At 40.0% G+C, this 19,823-nt stretch overlaps 1 protein-coding gene across 3 annotated transcripts in view; it reads right to left on the bottom strand.

Moving 5' to 3' along the window:
• The window catches only part of ppp3cb (protein phosphatase 3, catalytic subunit, beta isozyme), a 38,821-nt gene that overhangs the window by 4,694 nt on the left and 14,304 nt on the right, over positions 1-19,823 (bottom strand). For 2 of the 3 annotated variants that reach the window (XM_023268833.3, XM_023268834.3), the window contains exons 3-13: positions 16,058-16,182; positions 13,068-13,179; positions 10,319-10,464; positions 7,015-7,154; positions 5,665-5,742; positions 3,950-4,044; positions 2,940-3,065; positions 1,912-1,989; positions 1,698-1,782; positions 1,317-1,414; positions 232-279 (exon numbers count right to left, since the gene is read on the bottom strand). In XM_023268833.3, the coding sequence (XP_023124601.1) occupies positions 232-279; positions 1,317-1,414; positions 1,698-1,782; positions 1,912-1,989; positions 2,940-3,065; positions 3,950-4,044; positions 5,665-5,742; positions 7,015-7,154; positions 10,319-10,464; positions 13,068-13,179; positions 16,058-16,182 (1,131 nt within the window). The remainder of the gene's footprint in view (positions 1-231; positions 280-1,316; positions 1,415-1,697; positions 1,783-1,911; positions 1,990-2,939; positions 3,066-3,949; positions 4,045-5,664; positions 5,743-7,014; positions 7,155-10,318; positions 10,465-13,067; positions 13,180-16,057; positions 16,183-19,823) is intronic. The other variant, XM_023268835.3, reaches the window with a different exon arrangement.

Genomic DNA, 19,823 nt, shown 5'->3' with positions numbered 1-19,823 from the left:
TTTATTGTGGTGGCTTCAGCGTGCGGCGGTTTACGGCTATGTTGTGAGCGCTGATGCAGTTAGAAGAGCTCAGTGCATCGTGGGTAGGAAAAATCTATGACCTTATGAGCATGGGTTGCTGGGAGTGCAGCCATGCTGCACACACACATACACACACACGCACACACACACGCACACGCATATGTGCACGTATGTGCACACACACATACAGTGGAATGAGTGGTATTTTACCTTCAGCGTCCTTAACTGTCTCGATAGCTTCTATGGCCTCAATGGTAGCTGAAGGATGGGCAAAAGAAGAGAAAGAAAGAAGGACAGGAAGAGAAGATGACAGAGTCCAAGAAAGAAGATGAAATACAAAGAAAGAAGGAGGAGAAGGAAAACGGGGTGAAGGCTGAAACATGCTTCTGTGTAGATAAACATCTTTGCTTCAGGATGCAAAGAAGGAGTCTATGGGTGACCATAGCTCACAGAGGAGCCTCCAAAATCTCAGTGACAAACACTAGTCGGAAAAAAGTTTAGCCAGTACTCCAGTTGATCCAAAACCAAAGAAAAGAACGCTCATGAAAAATGAAGTTGGTTGAAGAGTGACTTCAAATGTGATATACTGACCCCTCAGAACATGATATGAGGCGTCACTTTTGTAGGGCACACATGTAAACCTCAACAGCTAGGGGTCTTTAACTTTGCCCCAAAGATACTGATTGGTTTCTTTCTTTTTCTAAACATTTAATTTTTGTCAATGTAATATAGACTGTTGTACACATGAAGTAATTTCTGTTGTCAGACACCGATAAGAGCGAATACACATGATGCTTGCAAATTGTCAGACTCAGGGGCATGTTTCAGGCTTTAAACATGTGAGGCCGTCAGAGCAGCACTGAGACCAAGGCACCTGGTGTTAGCTTCAGCTGGTGTTAGCTTTCATTCACACACACACACACACACATACATACAGTTTAGCTCTGTGTCCACTCTGGAAGTATTTGTACTACTGCCCCATACTTTCTGTCATTCTCTGGCTCTCAGTCTCTCGCTCACACTCACACACATCCAGCAGGCTGTTAGTATCCTCAGTGCTGTTGAGGTGAAGTGAAGAGAAGTAGTGAGTCAGTGAGGCAGAAGGATGAGAGGAGAAAAAACAGCAGTAGAGGAGGAGAGAGGAGGAGAGAGGGCAGGAAGGAACCGGAGGATGATCCAAAGCACATATTTCAACTGTCTGTGTGTTCTTGTGCTTTTTTTTCTTCTATAATATCTGTGTCTGACGGTGTGTTCAGGGTTAAGTTGAAGAGTGTGTGATTGTGCGAAACACTCACCGCTCTGCAGGGTCTGTTTGCCACCAGACAGCACTCCACTGGGCAGCATGCCTGTCGGGGTCAGTCCCTTCAGGGTCAACACGTTCTCACTCTCCTCCCTGAGAAACAGCCAGAGACAGCATGTGTGTGCGGGACAGATGTTGTGGGTTAAAAAAAAAAGAAAGAAAGCAGGTGATAAAGAGAGAATTACAGAGAATTACACACTTCCGCAGTTTGAGCACCTGCAAATACACAAAAAAACATGCCTGTGGGTTAAAACACAGAACTCAGAATGTGAGTTAAAAAAAGATGAGGATCTGTTGACAGCTGATTTCTGCTGCATTTAAGGGAAATAGAGACTTTACTGTGAATACACATGCATATAACAGGAATTCAACCCACCGTAGAACAGAGAACATTTTGGCCATTTTCCCGATGGCTCGGATCTTGTTTTTGATCACCTCTTTCCTTGCTGCTGCTGCACTGGCTGCAAGATAATCAGGCACAAATTCAGAAATAAAATGTCCAAAACATCATTCATCTGTAATTACTGACGCATATTAATCAGCCCCTGGACAGGTTTGAATGCACTGGCTTGAACATCAGAGTTTCTTACCGTCATAGATCTCATCTCCATCGTTCATGAGTTCATCATCAGAGCAGATACTCAGAACATTGACAAGCATCTCAGTTACTGCAGAGAAACAAGACAAACACATGTTTAACCAGGGACCAATCTGACTAAATTCTGTTTACACACCAGTGTCTAATCCTGTACGCTAGGACTTATGAAGTACACCAGAACAATTCAGAGTGCATGAAAATTCTTTAAAGGTAAATCATTCACTAATACATGTATATAGATTGTTTTGTGCATCGGTGCACTTATTTGAAATATTGACAACTAACTAATTACTGTGTCCCTAGCTAGAGTAACTGTAAATTATTTATGTATTTGACAGCATTTAGACTGCCTTTCTGGAATAGGACATGAGCCATCATTAGTGTTATTACTGTGCTACAAGATTTTACACTGTCAGTTGTGGAAAAAAGTCACATAAAGTTCAAATAAAGGCTTAAGGAGAAAAAATATAACACAGTATATTTTTGACAGAGTTAGTTGCCTTTGTTGGACAGAGTTACAATATTCTATCTTGTGCTGTGACCCAGTAAGCTGAAATAGAAATTACTATACATGTAAGCTTGGACATTTTTATCTAAGCATGTTATACATGCCAGAAAATTATTAGTTAAAACACATTTATTACCATTTTTGTTTTCAGGATTTTTTTTTGATGGGCCAGACATCATGACTCACTGGACAGGGGTTGTATTTTATAACCTCTTTGAGTTTCTCAAAACTTCAATGTAAGTGTATGTGTCATGTTCTCTTAATTTAAGTTAAATAAGCTTTATAACATTCAAATGTTGTACTTTAAAACTCTGATGAGGGTGTTACTGGTAAAATCTATCATATTTCACAAAATCCTGTCAGCCCCAAACATTGATTTGATCATTCCAGAGCCCCTTTACAGCGCCACAATCTTTCTGAGCTGGATCCCTGACAGTCCCTCCAAGCCACAAGGCTTTTATCTGTAATTATCACAACGTTTTCATTCTAATGTAGCTGTATGTGCCTGGTACCCTTTTCTCCCACAAATGGCAGCGACCATGTGAAGACGTCCATGAAGTTGGGCAGCCAGTAGGGGTGAGGAGAGCAGTTGAACTGACGGATGTTCATCACATTGTTCTCATATTTCAGCACCGCCGCTAGACACACATACATGGAGATATTAGCATTTTCATCTTTGCTCAAACAAAAGACAACAATATTTCCCAAAGTTGCTCCTTTGGAGGAGTCATAAGTGTCTTGATGGCTTCACTCACTATTCTATTTCTTGCTCAGTACCTCAGTTTTTGAGGACAGCCTGCTGTAGACAGATTTACACATGTGCCATATTCTTTCCTTTTCCTAATGATGGACTTAACTGTACTCTTTGGGATATTCGGTGACTTGGAAATTTTGTTGTATTCATCCGCGGGTCTTTGTTTTTCAAAAACCTTTTTACAGAGTTGCTTAAAGTGTTTTGTCTTCATGGTGCAGTTATAACTAGGAGCACTGATTCACCAATGACTGGACCTTCCAGATACAGGTGTCATTATACTACAGTCACTTCAGACACATTCACTGCACTCACATGATCTCCTTTTAACTAATTGTGTGACTTCTAGCATAAAATTAGCAGCACTTGTGTTGAACTGGTGAGTCACTTTAAAGGGGGTGAATACTTATGCCATCACTTGTAATTAAGATTACTTTGCAGAAATCTATTATAAAAAAAAAAAAAAAAAAGCCAAATTATATTGACCACGATTCAGTGGTGGAAAGCAACAAAAAGAGAAAACTTCCAAGGGAGATGAATACTTGATATAGGCACCGTGTAATAGAAGAAGTGTTTTTATGTTAAAGATGTGCTATACGCATACACCATAATCAACTATATGTATCAAAGTCCTCAATGGATGTTTGAAGTGTCTCTTTTCAGTTCAGATTAGGACTAATATACTCTTCAGGGCAAAATAACTGCATCTCAGTTCTCACACTTCAGGTTTTATAGAATATCTGTGCATGTTTATGCATGCAGGTGCCAGACCTTTGTTGTTGTAGACGTCCAGGTAGTTTGGAGCAGAGAAGATGGTGATGAGGGAGGGGAAACCTGTAGTTTGGCTCTTCCTGTACATACGGTATCTGAGGAAAGAGAGACAAACAAGCCACCCACGTTGCAGTTACTCAAATGAGACAGGACGTTGTATATGAAAACTAAAGATTCGCTTCAGAGGTCTTTAAAACCAGACAGGGACTAGTTGAAGGCGAGACAGCCACACACTGAAAAACAAATACAACGGAAATAGAACAGAATCTGTGGCATGATGGGGAAAATGGAAAGATACAGTAAAAGACCCCATGAATAGGACACTGAAAGCTTCCAGTGTTTGAGTAAAGCCAGCAAATTTTGATTTGAACCCTCTGAGTTTGGGTGCAATAAGTTTAACACATACAAACAACTTAACAAGACTGGACATGAAAATGAACACAAGCACGCGTTATTCATCTGCACCAACAGCCTCTACTAGCTGTGTTTTTGCAGAAAGATCAAAAATGTATTATTTGTAAATCTAATCTTTGTGTCCAGTCGTAATTGTTGGCTTTTTAATTATGACAGTAATTTTCACATTGTCTTTTGTTACAGTTGTCAAATGGTATCAGCACAAGGCTGGCTCTTGTTTTTGTCTTTACTTGTTTGTCCATATCTGGCCACTGTACACTGTGTCTGACCATGAGCCATTTGAATCAAAAGGCAAACTAATGGCTCAGCGTCAAACAGCTCCTGATTGGTCTTTTCTACAGCTCTGCCACAATGACATTGAGTGAATGTTATAGTTTGTAGTTAGTATGCAATAAATCAAATATATTTAACTATTTTATATGGACTGGAAATGGAACAATAACTACAGCTTTAGAGCGCAGTCATTCATGCCATTAAACTTTATAAAGAGAATCCCAAAACATAATAATAACCTGTGAGCATTTCCCCTACTTTGTGAATTGTTTTGTCAGAGAATTGCGTGTGGCAACAGCACATTCATGATTCAAGGTTGTTTTTAGCAGTGATAGCAGTGAGTCTAACTGAGTCAAAAGTCATTTAGCCACATTTCAAGTTGAAACCTGCTCAGTTTTGTCTCTGCACTGCATTATACAAAGTCGCCATTCTTGATTATGCATCTGCAGTTCTAAATGAAAACATAACACTTCATGTATACATTAGCTACTTGTTACAGGTACACAGTTATGGCCTACTCCAACTGTTTCTTTTGATCACCTTTTGACAAGTGCACCCTTGGACGATTACCCAGACTACCACTTTGCATGAGACAAAATATTGTTAATGGGTTCAAACAGTACAGCACAGACACTCAGAGTAGCGCTGCCTTAATTGCTGTATTACATCTAGAGGATTTTCACTGGGATAACAGATGCCAGGAATGGATTTGTGGGTCAGAAAATTGTCCTCACTGTTTTATTTAGACTGGTAGTTCAAACCTCCCATGGCTATTCCTGTTATTTTGTAAAAGGTGAGTTACTTAAGCTGAATTTTTTTTCTGACTCAGTTAGACAAACTCTAACAATGCTAATAACACAGTTTAATGATGATAGGAGGAAAAACTGTGGAAGCTCTTTCCCTGTAATGTGCCAGTTAACTGATAAAGAAACTCAGAACATGAAATGTCAAGGTAAGCCATTAAATTAAATGACGCTCCTGGTTTAAGCCGAGATGAGGCCTGAGCCGCAACTAGTCAGTCAGCTTACCCAGCATCCTGTGCTTCATGCGCTCTGATGATTGACAGCAGGTTGTTGGTCTGTAAGAACTCGCACACTGCTGGATAACTGGAAGCAGAAAGAGACAAAGACAACAGTAGAGAGAGCAAGTGAATGCATGAGAAACGAGACACAGTAGAAGACATTTTGCATTTCAAAACATGGTGCATGTTGGAAAATCAAGGCTGCTGTAAATCACAAAACAGACGGAAGTGATTAAAGTGTAGCAGTGGGCGATGAGTCTTCCTCTTGTTTTCTGCTGTATTGTCTGACTAGTACCAGCAGGGGGCATCAGTGAGGACATCAGGCCTGAGCAGGTCTTATGGCTGCTTTGTGCTGTGGGGCCTGAATATACACTAGTTGGTAGATTAATGCTGTGTCTCCTAAACATAGAAAATCAGTGTGCTCGCCACAGAAAACATGTCATAACACTGACTTCTAAACAAGCACAAATATGACCACAGCGACACTCCATCTGCCTGTCAGCTGCAGCTCCTCGCCTTTTGCATTCTTCCGTTTTCATTTTTTAATTTCCATCTTTCATCTTCTCCCCTACCATCACCACCATCACCATACCACCCTCCTCCTATGTTGCTCTCCCTCTTTCTCTCACTGTATCTTAATATCACTACATATCTGGCAGGAGTAGCCAGTCGTCATAGCAACAGAACCGTGCAATCTCCCTGGGGATTGTGGGATATCGTTTCATGCTGAAACTGAACTGTGTGTGTGTGTGTGCGTGAACGTGCTGTGTTTATGTGTTTGCTCGTACTCTGATTGTGTGTGTGTGAACTGGCCGAGATCTTCTGTCTCTGGTACAAATCCCAGCGATTGTTAGTGGATCTTGGATGTGTTGTAACCGTGCAGGAAGCATCTCTCTTTCTCTCTTCCCCTGTACCCACATTCCCAACCAATAGCCTCAAGTCCATCGAAAACTTATTACATTCCTGATTTGTGGATGAACGTCACATCTTGCTAACGTCAGGAGCTCACAGGACACCCGAATCATTAAAACACATTGACTGAGCCTAGAAAAAAGACACGCACAGGAGCACATTTGAAAACCTGTTTTGGTTTCAGCTGGTAATTTTAAGGAATATTGTTCCTACTGTGTATTTTGTTATCTCTGAATATTGCATTCATTCACACACTTGTTTGAATATCAGGGTACTTCATATCTCTGAGATTCATACGTGCAGTGATCTGTTGCTCCAAGACTACAGGACTATATTCAATCCCGTTCAAGTTGATTTCCTTATAAAATAAACTGTCAGGACTCTTATGTAATGTATCTTTTTTATTGGTAACAACACTGTAAGGGGTCATTTTGTCCTGCTGTACCTGTAGAAATAGGAGCACCCTCTGACTGTGTTGTGGCCAAAGTATTCCTGGGTCTTCTCATTGCCAAAGTCTTCCAGGGGGTCGGCCCACAACAGGTCGCACATGGGCCCAAACGCTGGAGGCTCCTTGAACCGGTCCAACTAGGACACACAACAAACACACAAACATGGAAGCATGAGCTCACAGAAACAGAAATGCTCACATAAAGGCAAAAACACACACGTAAGCATCCAGAAACATACAATTTATGTCTATGATACAGACATTTTTCAGCCTTATAAACCGCACACAAGTACACATATAGTATAAATCAGAGGAGAAAGAAATGCAAACACACAGCACACAAATGCACACACAAACACATACTGTCAGAGCAGAGCATCTCCATGGCAACCCCCACCACACAGGAGGGAGAAGATGTCACACCAGCAGATTCACCATGGAAACGCTGCCATTAGATGAGGAAGTGTGTGTTCTCCTGTCTCTGTGTTCATATGTGTGCTTTTGTATTCTGTAGTACTGTGAACTGTGTACATACATACAGGGTTTTGTCAGTGGTGTATCTACTGGATTAAAATGGAATTATTTCGAGGGCATGTTTAAATAAGGCACAAATACACATTTGTATATGTTTGTTTGAGAGCTACGCATAAGTCTATCACATCTTATGTTTATGTTATTCTTTTTCCTAGGAATTATATTATGTACGGTATGTTCTTCCCCATGAAGGCAGAAGCAGCGACTATAGAAGCAGTGAAGTTGAGACAAACTGTATGACATGTAGTACCTTTATTTGGTGTTTTTATAAGCTGATTATTTTACCCAACAAAAGCCTTTCTACCTACATAATAAAACCAATACTCTGTCTTTAGGTAATCATATGTGACTGCAGAGGCTAATTGCAATACCTAAAACAAGATGTGTTTGCTTCAGGTTTTTTCTCCAAATCAAGTAGCTTATTTAAAACAATAATCTTTACTGTGATGATTTACAGTGCCTGGTGCAGGGAATTATATCATTATATCAAGAACCTGCATCACAATTTTGGCTACATGTGTCAGTCTGTCTAAGAAAAATAAAAGTAATTTTTTACAACTTAGCATGTTATATACTGTACACTGACATGACAGTTACCTATTAGCATGTATGCCACTAGAAGCTGATTTTGAATTGTTTATATCTGCATTCAAATTGCTCTACTTGAATGATTGTGTTATTAGAAAATGGATTTATTAGATTGAATTTGATCCTACCTGAAAAATCAACTCTGAGTATTTCCATATTTCAAAATTCAAATTAAGTTCTTTTAATTCCAATTCAGATTATTGAGAAACAGATCTAGGTCACTGAAGAAGAGCAATCAAGTGCCATCAGCACTGTTGAGCACTGCACTATATACACCACCATTCAAAAGTTTGGGGTCACCCAGGCAATTTCATGTTCCATGAAAATTCACACTTTTATCCATGTGCTAACATAACTACACAAGGGTTTTCTAATCATCAATTAGCCTTTCAACATCATTAGCTAACACAATGTAGCATTAGAACACAGGAGTGATGGTTGCTGGAAATGTTCCTCTGTACCTCTATGGAGATATTCCATTAAAAATCAGCCGTTTCCAGCTAGAATCGTCATTTACCACATTAGCAATATCTAGACTGTATTTTTTGGATTATCTTCATTGAAAAACCTGCTTTTGTTTTTCAAAAATACAGACATTTCTAAGTGACCCCAAAATTTTTAATGATAGTGTACAGATGGATGACGCTAGGGTAGTTATTCTTAGCAAAAGTTTAACTAGATTTTTTTCTCATGTGTCGATCAGAAGTAGTGAAATCTCCTTTTCGGGTCATGGTGCTAGCTTAACTTGCAGTTGGAACAACATCACAGTCTAACAGCAGCCCATCATGCACCATCCTTTGTTGTTGTAATTCAAAAAGGACACAGTTGTACTTGTCATTTGTCATGATTAAAACCTAAAAAAAAGGGTTGGTCTGTGGCCATATGAAGAGACGAGTGAGCAACATTCATTAGCAAAGACTGCACTTTTATGTGCGCCAGTCTATGCTCACCCAGAGTCAGAAATATCTAAAACCATGGGCTGTCCTTTCCAGGTTCATTAGAGTAGCTGGATAAATCATTCTAGACATGGACAGCAAAAAGAAGGGTTTGTGATGCAGAGAAAGTAGCAGACATTGAAATGGAGAGTGTTAATGCTGTAGTAGTCCTGCATAGGCTGATCTACCTGGCTGGCTGCACCTTCTGCTTTAGGAGGAAAAAAATCCTTCGTATTTCTGTAAACCAGTCACAAATTGTCCTGGGAGAAGCTAAGCCCAGGATGCAGTGATGGTGCCCCTGCAAAACAGTAACGACGGACTGTTTTGGAGATTTGCACACAGAGAGGCAGGCACTGTTATTACAACGACTAGTTTACTGAAAGAACCAAGCAGGGCTGCTTTATTGCACTATCCATATCTTTGGATATTGCAGGCCTTTGAGGGTTGCTAGTTGCCTTTCTTGAATGGGATAATAGAAAAAAACCTATGTAATATGATGGCAAAAGTTCCAGGCTTATTGCTACAGTCTACATCCAATAAGTCAAAATAATGTCGAAGTGCCAGTGCAAGAGCACATTTACGCAGGTTGCTAACCATATGGATAAATACAGTAACCACACATAGTGACTGAGACTTGACAAAGGAAGACAAACTAACACAGCAGAATATTTCTTAATCAAACAAAACGGCAAAAGTTTTCATTGTACAATATAAAACAGCCTTTAGCATTCAGTAGCAGTGATGCTGGCAATCAAGCCAACATTAAAGCTGAAGTCAGTGTATCAATGTGTGCATGTTAGCAATGTTTAATGTCTGTTAAAGGTATGTGAGGTTGTTTAATATTTGCTGGAGTGAATAAACATTTCCTCATGTTCTAACTGGTCTCAGATTTAACTACAGAGTAATTCAGTCATGTAGAATACAAAGCCACACTATAAATTCCTCAAGCTGATATTTCCATATATTTTCTTTTTCTCTATGTACAGAAAAATCAAATTTTATTTAGTTTTAGCTTTAGGGCTAGTAATGGCTCTTGTTTCAGCTGCCTTCTTGTGTCCAGATGATGTCTTCTTCACTGTCATACCAAAGTGCAGAGCTCTGTTTGGTGAGGTCTATAATTACTAGAAATAATACATTGATTGATATTTTTAAGAGATTAACATGTCAGAAAATGTGATTCTGAGATTCTAGGCCACTACTGTTAATGCACAATTGTATGCATGTGTCTGTGGCTTTGATTGTACCTTCTTGATGTCGTCCAGTGTGTGGATCTCTGGTGAAAGCCCCCCATGCACACACAGGAACTGCTGGTTCATCAGGGCTGCCAGGGGCAGGCAATCAAACGCTTCCATGCAGGAGTCGTACACCTGTTCTGAGTACTTGATCTTACCTGGAGGTTGGAGGAGAGGGAAGAGACATTTCAAGGCTTGAGACAAAAGCAGTGCCTGAGTGTGTTTTGACATGCTTTGAACAGCCACCACCGCTGCAAAGTACAGTCAGTCCCTGTCACTGGCAGTCCAATGTCTACATATCGTGCACAAACACACTGCAACAAGGAGTGCAGAGAACAAACAAACATGCAGCCTTTACACGGACAGATCTGACAAACTCAGTCATCTGAAGGCTTCAAACAGACTCGTATGGTTCAGCTAAAAACATCATTTCGTTCACTTGGGTGTAAAGGCGCTAACATGTAGGCTTTCCACGTAACGCGTTATTAATTTATGCGGCCATCTCTTCTCTAGCACTCCCATATGACCTGTTTCTCTCCTCTCTGATAATGTTGGATTTTGATTTTAAAATGCCACTGAAAAAAGGAGGTGAATATTACAGTATGTTTCATATTATTTTTAGTGTTATTATTATTATTATTATTATTATTATTATTATTATTATTATTATTATTATTATTATTATTATAGGCAGCATATGAATGCATACACTGTGTTCCAGCAAAAAAAAATTTGACCCAAATATAAGCGTATAGGCGCTGAATTTTCGCTTTCTGAAAAACTGCTTTGATTTGGCAGCAATATCAATAACGACATCCAACACGCAGCATCTTTTAAAGTACATTTCACACACGGGCATAACAATACATCTGACACAAAACAATATCACAGGACTAAAATAGCTGAAAGGAGATCGGAGGAGAGAGATAGAAGAGAGAAGGTGCTTTTTAGACAGAGAGCGTGCAGGGAAGGATGGAGGCGAGAAGAGAAGAATGATAATTTCATAAAAGAGATTGATGGGAGGAGACAGGAGATGGAGGAGAGGTTAAGAGAGGAGGGAGGAGGGAGGAGGGGTGAGACACGAGGAAGGAGAAGGCAGAGTGTGAGGACACGAACACGAATCAAAGCCAGTGTTGTGGAGTAGCAGCGTACAGTAGCCAGCATTTCTATGTGTATGACAGCGAGGAGTGTTTGTCAACCTCTCCATCTGCCTTGTGTAGAGCAAGAGCTCATTATTGCCAGTCCACCAGTTGTCAGCTCCTTCCACACACACACACACACACACACACACACACACACGCACACACGCACTCAAACATTTATGAAGACACACATGCAGTAACACACTTGTGGGATACACACTCACACACGCACACACACACACAGCAGATGGTAATTGAGGGCGACTACTATTCGCCATGAGCACCAGGGGAAATTAGCTTCCTCGTCCCTTGGCCAATCAGACACAGAGGAGTAAGTCCCTGAGCCAATCATTAAGGGCCAAATTAATTTGCTGCTAATCACCCACTCTCGGACAGGACGCCGAAACTAACTGGCGGAGGAGTTGGATAGAGACAGAGAGAGAGAGAGAGGGACTGGGGGAGGGAGGAAAGATTGAAAAAAGATGGCAGTGTGGGAAAGGAGCGAGAAAGAGAAGTGATCCTGCAAGAAACACTTAACAACCAGTCGATATATTGAGCCGCTGAGTGACAGAAAATTAATCCGCGACAACTGAGTGTTCACCAAACCCGACCAGAGATCTGTCCAATCAGAGCCAGAGGTTCGAAGGCACAGCAGGTCTGTCAAGCCTTCATTCTCCCCACATGTTGCACGATGCTGTGCAGTAAGAGTGACACTAAGGAGTTTGGAGGACGGTTTAATTGTTTTAGCTTTTCAAACTCTGCTATGAAGCTAACTAACCCATCCAAGGCCAAGGAGCATTTCATTAGCTTCAGATTACATTAAAAATCCCCGATCAAGAATCAGAGTGTGCAAACTGAGCAGGCAAACAGGATTACGCTGAATGAAACAGTCTGATCTTATATTTTTCCTTATCATCTGTACAGACTTGACTACCTCTAGACTGCAATACAAACACTGTAATTCCTCTACGTGCGTCTATAAACCGATGATGACATTTTGCCCAGTGCGAAATGCATTCCTTTTTTACATAAGATTACATTTATATAATTAAATCTGCTGAAGAATAGCGAGCATTTCGCTGCAGAAACTCGTGGCATCTGCGAGAATTTACAGGAACAGCCTCAAATCAACCCTCTCAGCCTTTCTGTTTCCAAAGTGGTTTAAAATCCAACAGCAAATAACTCCAGTTCTATGGGCATATAAGAATAGATCAGTGTTTGTTATGTTAGCCTGTATGGCAAACTTTATGTTGTTGATGGCGATGTTAGGAAGAAGACGTTTGGAGGGCAGAAAAATGTCAGTTGTTATCCTCTGCGAGTTTAACCAACCAGCATTTGTCTTCTTTTGAGTTTCACTAATCAGTGTTGAAACCCACACAGCAATTTCTCATGGCCTCTCAGAAGCACCTACACTGGACTCAATACTGCTTTTCCTGCAAAAAACAGCCCTGAAAGAGGTTCTACAGGGTAGAGGTAATACAGTTATTGAGGTCAGAACATGCACAAAGGTTTGAGATGCCCTCAAGATCCTGCAGTGGACACTAGCTTATAAAGGGGTGTCAGAGGCATTGACACAAAGGTAGAAACAACATGGAATTTTAGGAGAAGGAGCAACTCACATTCTTGTTTGAAGGTGAAATATTCTGTCAGATGTCTACATTCATGGTTTCCCCGTAGAAGAAAGAGCGTCTTTGGGTAGAGGATTTTCAGTGACCACAGGTATAACACACACTAAATGTTCAGCAGAGAAGAGAAAGCACAAGAAACAGGTTAGCACCTCCAATATTTACAGCAACATTTAATTTAATGAAAAACAGGGCTAATTTAGGATTTATGGTACATTTATAGAGCCTCATGTTAACTTACATATTGTCTTTTGAAAACAAATTACACTAATAAATCTTGCTACCTGGATTAAAGTTTAGTTAAAAATGTTGTGATGTAAAGTAAATACATGGATGGTAGCATTGGGGGAATAATGGAATACATGTACAGAGTTATCTATTTGAAAAACAAAATATGAGAAACTGTATTAAATCTTACTTAAAATAAATAATTTAAAAGTATTTGTAGTTTAGTTGAAGGCTTGCTGATCAAATTACCAAGTTAGTGTAAAAAAACAGTAAACAAGATAAAAATAAAACTATACCTGGGCTTCTTTTATGCATAGAGGAATATTTGAGCCCAGCACAGAGGTTTTAGCTAGCACCAAAGTAAATGCACATGATGAGCAAAATTGTAAGAACTGAGAGTAAACAAATCATTTATACATTTTTACCTTCATTTTTGATTGAGGCTTTGTTTGCTAAAGCATAATAGGCATCTTTTTGTTTGATAATTGGTCCAAAATAAGAGAAACAGGCACAGATTTCTGTCAAATACAGAGATTCATTGACTTATATGTAGACTGATCTTACTGTAGTGTGCAGTCACTGCCCTAAGGCTCACTCTGAGCCTGCAAAAACCCCTTTATGTGAATTTAGAATTCTAAAAATTTGCTTTCACTTTGCTGCCTTATTACTAATCTTCTTAAAATACAAATGGAACCAGAAAAGGCAGTTTCTAACTTTTCCAGAGCAAAAAATAATTGAAAAGGGTATTCATAACAGTAGTGTAAATCTCCAATGCTACACGGAGCAGAAAGGCTACCAAAAGTTTGTAGCTCTTAAACTGTATTTAGGTAGGTTAATAGTTGGAAATAAGTGGCCAGAAAATATGGTACATATGAATGCTGTACACTGAATCGTCTCACTCAGTGGTTTGTTCCTTAGCTAAACCTGCTTAGCAAACTAGCTACTATGCCAACAATGCTAAGAGGCTAATATGTTGCATGGCTAGTAGCCAGCAAGCTCAGACAGTAGGATGTAAACAAGCAGTAACAGCATCAAGATAAAACACCCCACTTACTGGTAATGTTGGGAGGGTTACTTATTAAATATTTTTTCTACAGATTACAGAATTCATACTCTTAAATGTAATTTAGAACCATTTTGTTTGACTATTCAAAGTGAGTCTCATATTTTAATTGAAATTATTGTTGCTTGCAACACTGAATAAATGTTACATTTACACAATACTGCTCCCTCAAGTAGATTGAACCTTTACATTCTGATGGTGATATTTGGTCTGGTTAAAAATGTCCTGTAATTTTTCACAGGCTAGCGCCCATACAGATACTTTTTAGTTGTCAAACTGTGGTTTGAATGGTTCCAGATATTTAGGGAGATTAATGGATAGAAGTATCTGGCAAAAAGTATGATATATATTTTAAACTTTCTACGCTGGATGATTTCCACTCAGTGGATTTGTTAGCTAAACCTGCTTGGCAAGCAAGCTACTATGCCAAATTAAATGGGGTGTTTATTGTTTTATCTTAAGGCTGTTACTGCTTGCTTACAGTCTTTGTGCTAAGCTACCTTCATGTTTCAGGGACACCACACACTTTAATGGGAACAACTTTTGCTTTAGCACATCATTGCTAGCAGATAATTGTATGAAGCAGAGTTGGAGTTGTTTCGCTTTCAGTTCCCCTCATTAAACTCAAACTAGAAATTCAAAGCTCATGATGGAGCCGTTACTAGGGATTCCTTCTGAATGAGCCATCCACTGCTGCAATTAATTGAGCTGGAAGCGAACTGATCCTTGCTCAGGTCTAAAGATAGAGATAAACAGGATTCTGACAAAAATCATCACAAATCCAACTGTGCTGATTAAGTTAGCAGGAAATAAAAAAATGAATTGCCAACAGCTGTGGTGGCATATGACTTCTCACCCAGCATGTTTTTCACTGCTATCACTTATTTAACCCTACAAATGGCTCAGAGGATGTGTTCTCACCTTTGCACACCATCATCCCTGCTCTACATGAAGTCCCCTGCTTATGTGCCCTTCAAATGTGTTAGGAAGGTGACCTAAATATTGCTCCCTCTGCTCCAAACTCACTCCGTGTCACTGGCATATCCCATATGCCGTGGTGACTCGACAAGCCAAGATCTTTCATGTGCTTGTATGGATTCAAGTCACATTGCTGCTCTGCGCTGCATTTCTGCCACACAAGGTAATCACAAATATACATTATGGCACTCACGTACATTTTGAAGAGTCAAATGTCCAAACAGCCCTCTGGATAGTGTATTGTCTCCACTCAGCTTACATGCATATTTCAGCAAGCAGCATATTATACACTTGTTAGTGATTACTGACCTTGAATCACTCCCTGTCCTATAGGAAAGCACAGGCTACTGAATCTGAATAGTGAATGGAAGCTGATCTTAACAACAAGGCTCCCTGTCCATGAATTTTAAATTGCATCACCTTGGTACATTGTCAGACACACATTGTGTTGTGTCAGTGCTAATCTCAAGTACCTTTTGTACATTTATAATACATTAAATACAGCACAGTGCTGTAACTGTATACCTCAGTGGCGATATAAACCTTGCCCCAGGAAGGTGCATAATAGACTTCAGGGCAATGTACACCGCAGACACTGTTTTGGTTGTGAGTTCACTGTGTAGACAATACAGCGAGCATATTGAGTGCAAGTCCATAAAAATGGGATACTTCCAGGTTTATGCCTCACTGTGCACGGACCTAGATCCATCCTCACCTCAATACTGAAGTAGCCCCTGTCCACATAGTCCCCTAGGAAGAGGTAGCGCGTGTTGGCAGGAGATCCTCCCACTTCAAATAACTTCATCAGGTCGAAGAACTGGCCGTGGATATCGCCACACACTGTGGAAACAGCACACAGCAGTGTCAGTACTATAAAGACCATCGCTTTCAGCTCCCACATGTTAACAATTCAGTTAACAAATATGGCACCGTCTTTGCTTCAGTGACTCCATATGGTCAGATTTGCATCTGTCGAGATATAACTGTTCTTTATGCTGATCTAGAAACATCACTCATCTTTCTGAAGGCAAAGAAAAAACTGCAAATAAGTTTCGAAAGATCCTGAAAGAATCTGTTGCAGACATTCCGAAGTCTGTGTAAATACCACCTGTCTTCACAGGAATGTACAGACACTGCTTTGTAAGACAAGGCTTTCTTAGATAGCTACAAACTCTTTTCAAACAAGAGCATGTTCAGTCTTCTCACATATGCAGATTTGCTGTTTTCTGACTTGTTTAGTTTTACTATTAGCTGGGATCAATTAGCAGTATGTCACATTCATGTAGCCTCGGAAAGTATGATTTGAATTTTTTTTTTCTGTTTTCCGAGATTTTGAGGGCAAAACACTGATTGAATAAGGATGAAAATACCTATTTGCTGACTGATATTGAAATAAACATTAGTTACAGTCACAATCATGTAGTTTACATTTTAAAATACCAATTTCTGTGTTACGTTTCGTGGACTTTATTCCATATCCAGAGGAAATGTAGCTTACATGTATGACTAAGTTCACACCCACTGCAATCAGGCTTTTGAAATCTGGCTTTCTTGATGGAGCCTCATACATCTGATTATACAGACGCTTCTCTTAATTTCTTGGCTGTATTTCTCAACATTTTTTCCACAGATTTGTTCCAAGTCACTTCCAGGAGTATCATGCTGCACATGCTGAACACTTTATATTCTGAAAGACTTCAGGACTGTCTGCCTGTATGATCTGCCAGCATACATCTTACCATCCGCCTCCCTCACCATCTGTCTGGCCTCTCCTTTCACTTTTAGTTGATGTCATAGTTCCCCTCTGCAGCCATTTTACGATGGCCATTTTGCATCTGTCTGGTTGGCAACGTCTGTATGTCTGTCTCTCCATCTGCTTGCCATGTTAATGTCTGTTTTTGTATCGACTCATAAGCATTCACTTCAATTTGAGCTGGGAATTGGGAGTGCAGAATGACATGAGTGAAACTGAGCTGTACCTGTCTTCCTCCTCAGACCTGTCTCAGTACTTTCCCAGAAGCCTTCATGTGACATCCTAAAAGCCTGTCAGTTCACATTTTAGCCATCCACCTGCCACTGTCCATTTTAGAGCCATTTACAAAGACCTCATGAAAGTGCTAAACTATTCTGAATATGTATAAATGCTTAAAGTACTCACTACTCAATCGGAACTGCTCTGCGATGTCAATTCATAAGCTATTTCCAAACACTGCTAACTCAGACGGTGTGTGTTTCTGGGTCAGTACCTGTAGAAGCGGAGATACCTGGAACAAGGATCAATATGTTGCTCATTGTGAGCGAACAGGTTTGAGAACCTCTGCACTAAGCTGCTTATGAACGACTGTCTCTCCATCTGCCTGTCTATCTGTCCTCGTCCCCGGGGATCTGTACCTGTGAAAGCCGAGCGATGTTCCCACACTGCGTGGGCACGGCAACCCACGCACAATTATCTCACCGCTCACATTTGCATAAAGGCACGTACACACTCACTCAGACACATAGGTGCATTAACCGAGCAGTGTCAATAGGTTCCAAGTGTCTGCCTTCCTGCTTGTCTGTCTTCTCCGTCATTGTCTCGAAAACTTGTTTTTCATTTTGTTCTCCATCGATCTCAATCTCTCCCTTTCGATATTCTCCTCTCTTCGTACCATTTCCCTGGCAGGGGAATACATGCAGATATTACAAAGTCAGCGCCTGCTATTGTGAGGTGCATAAGTGCCAATTGGTTCTCTCAGTGAAGTGCGACCGAACAACAGTTCATATTAAAAGGGTGGCAGATACATATGGCAGATTAATGAATCGACGAATGGATTCTGATTAACACATAATTACTGATCTTTCTGCCTTTTGCTCCACAGCTTCATTTCTCTGTCTCTCTGTTTTGACTGTTGCTATGTGTGTCCTCACTGTGAAACGTCTGATCTATTCGCTTGTCACTCATAGAAGCACTGAAACAAACACTGGCTTTTTTTTTTTTGGTGTGGATTGCCTCAGTGGGAGCTTTGTAAACAGTTTTCCAATAAATAACTCTACATTTTGAGATTGCAGATTATTTACTTTCTCGGTGAGAGTTTGATGAGAAGACTGATAGAACTGTCATGTCTGTGAAGTAAATATGAAGCTAGCTTAAATAAAGCAGTAACCTCTGGGACTGTAGAATCAAGTGGAAACTGCAGTTCCTCGAATGTCCACTTGAGGCTGCCTCCACAAGTGAGTCAACCTGTATAGACTCCCATGTTAAAATATCCAACTTTACAGAGGAAATACACATGTTACAGACTGGTACAAACCACAGATTTGGTCTCTATATGTAATTTTCCTGTTCATGACATCTGTAGAGGTGTTACATTTTTATATAACCCACCTGTTTATATTGTATGAAGGCTTAAAGTTATGCATAATGAAGCTGCTTTGAAAGTTGGGTGCCATCATAGGACAGCCAGTTGCCAGCTTCAGTTTTATTCATGCTCCACCTCTTTGCTCATTTTTGGATTAGCCAAAAGTTAGAAGGAGTCATGCACTGCCAGGATGGCAACAGTCGGGAGCTACCTCACTAGGCCTCAAAACAGCACTTTAGAAAACCTATGGGGGAAGTTCAAGAGGAGTTGCTTAAACACTGGACACAAGAGGAATCCTGGCTTGGTTCAAAAGTAACAATTTTACAAAGTAACACACTGAATCTGCTTCCTTTAACCCATATAAAAGCATACTAAAAACAGTGTCATGGGGGTTGTGTACCGGTCTAGTTCTTGGACAGGGGTAGTTAAGAAACAACTTGTGAGGAGTCCAGCTATAAAACTACTGCTAATAAATAGAGAAATTACTCTTCAGTTTTTATAGAAATGGAACAAACAAGATAAGCTGCTTAGCCTAGTTTACAATCTTTAAAGACCTCTCCAGACGAAAATCATTCAAAGCTAAAGAACCAACCATGTCAACTTGCATGATGCGACTTTCTGTATCATTATTCTTCTTTCCAATCAGTATGCAGTTTAAACATGAATGGCTAAATTAGTCTAATATTACAAATTGCCATTCTACTGTAGAGTAGCTGCCTTTGCAGAGTAGTTTTAGAAAGTCTGAGGAGAGCTGTAGGTGAGCTGGTGTGCTCGAGTGGGAAGTGGTGGAGAGATATCTCCATATTCTAAAGGAAGCAACGATGTACAGTTAAGCTAAGCCATTTTAGGACAGGAAGGGATTATTTTCATGGCAGAAACTTCAGAATATGTAACTTGGATACAATTAGATGAATTTTAGTAGTTAAATGATCAGTAAAGGACTTTAAGCTAAGCTGGCGGTAGCATTGCATTTTCTGTACAGACATGAGAGTGGTATTGATCTTCTCATCTAACTCTAGACAATTGCATACACATTTTTCCCAACACTGTAAACTAATTTTTAAACTAATATCAAGCGTAGCTTTTCGACTTTTTTGCTGTTTACTAAATTACTCATTTACAATCGGTGCTTCTTCATCATTG

The sequence above is a fragment of the Amphiprion ocellaris genome, chromosome 13 (genome assembly GCF_022539595.1).
Source record: "Amphiprion ocellaris isolate individual 3 ecotype Okinawa chromosome 13, ASM2253959v1, whole genome shotgun sequence".
NCBI lineage: Eukaryota > Metazoa > Chordata > Actinopteri > Pomacentridae > Amphiprion > Amphiprion ocellaris.
The sequence above is the reverse complement of the archived record's forward strand: the minus strand, read 5'-3'. Positions and strand labels throughout refer to the sequence as shown.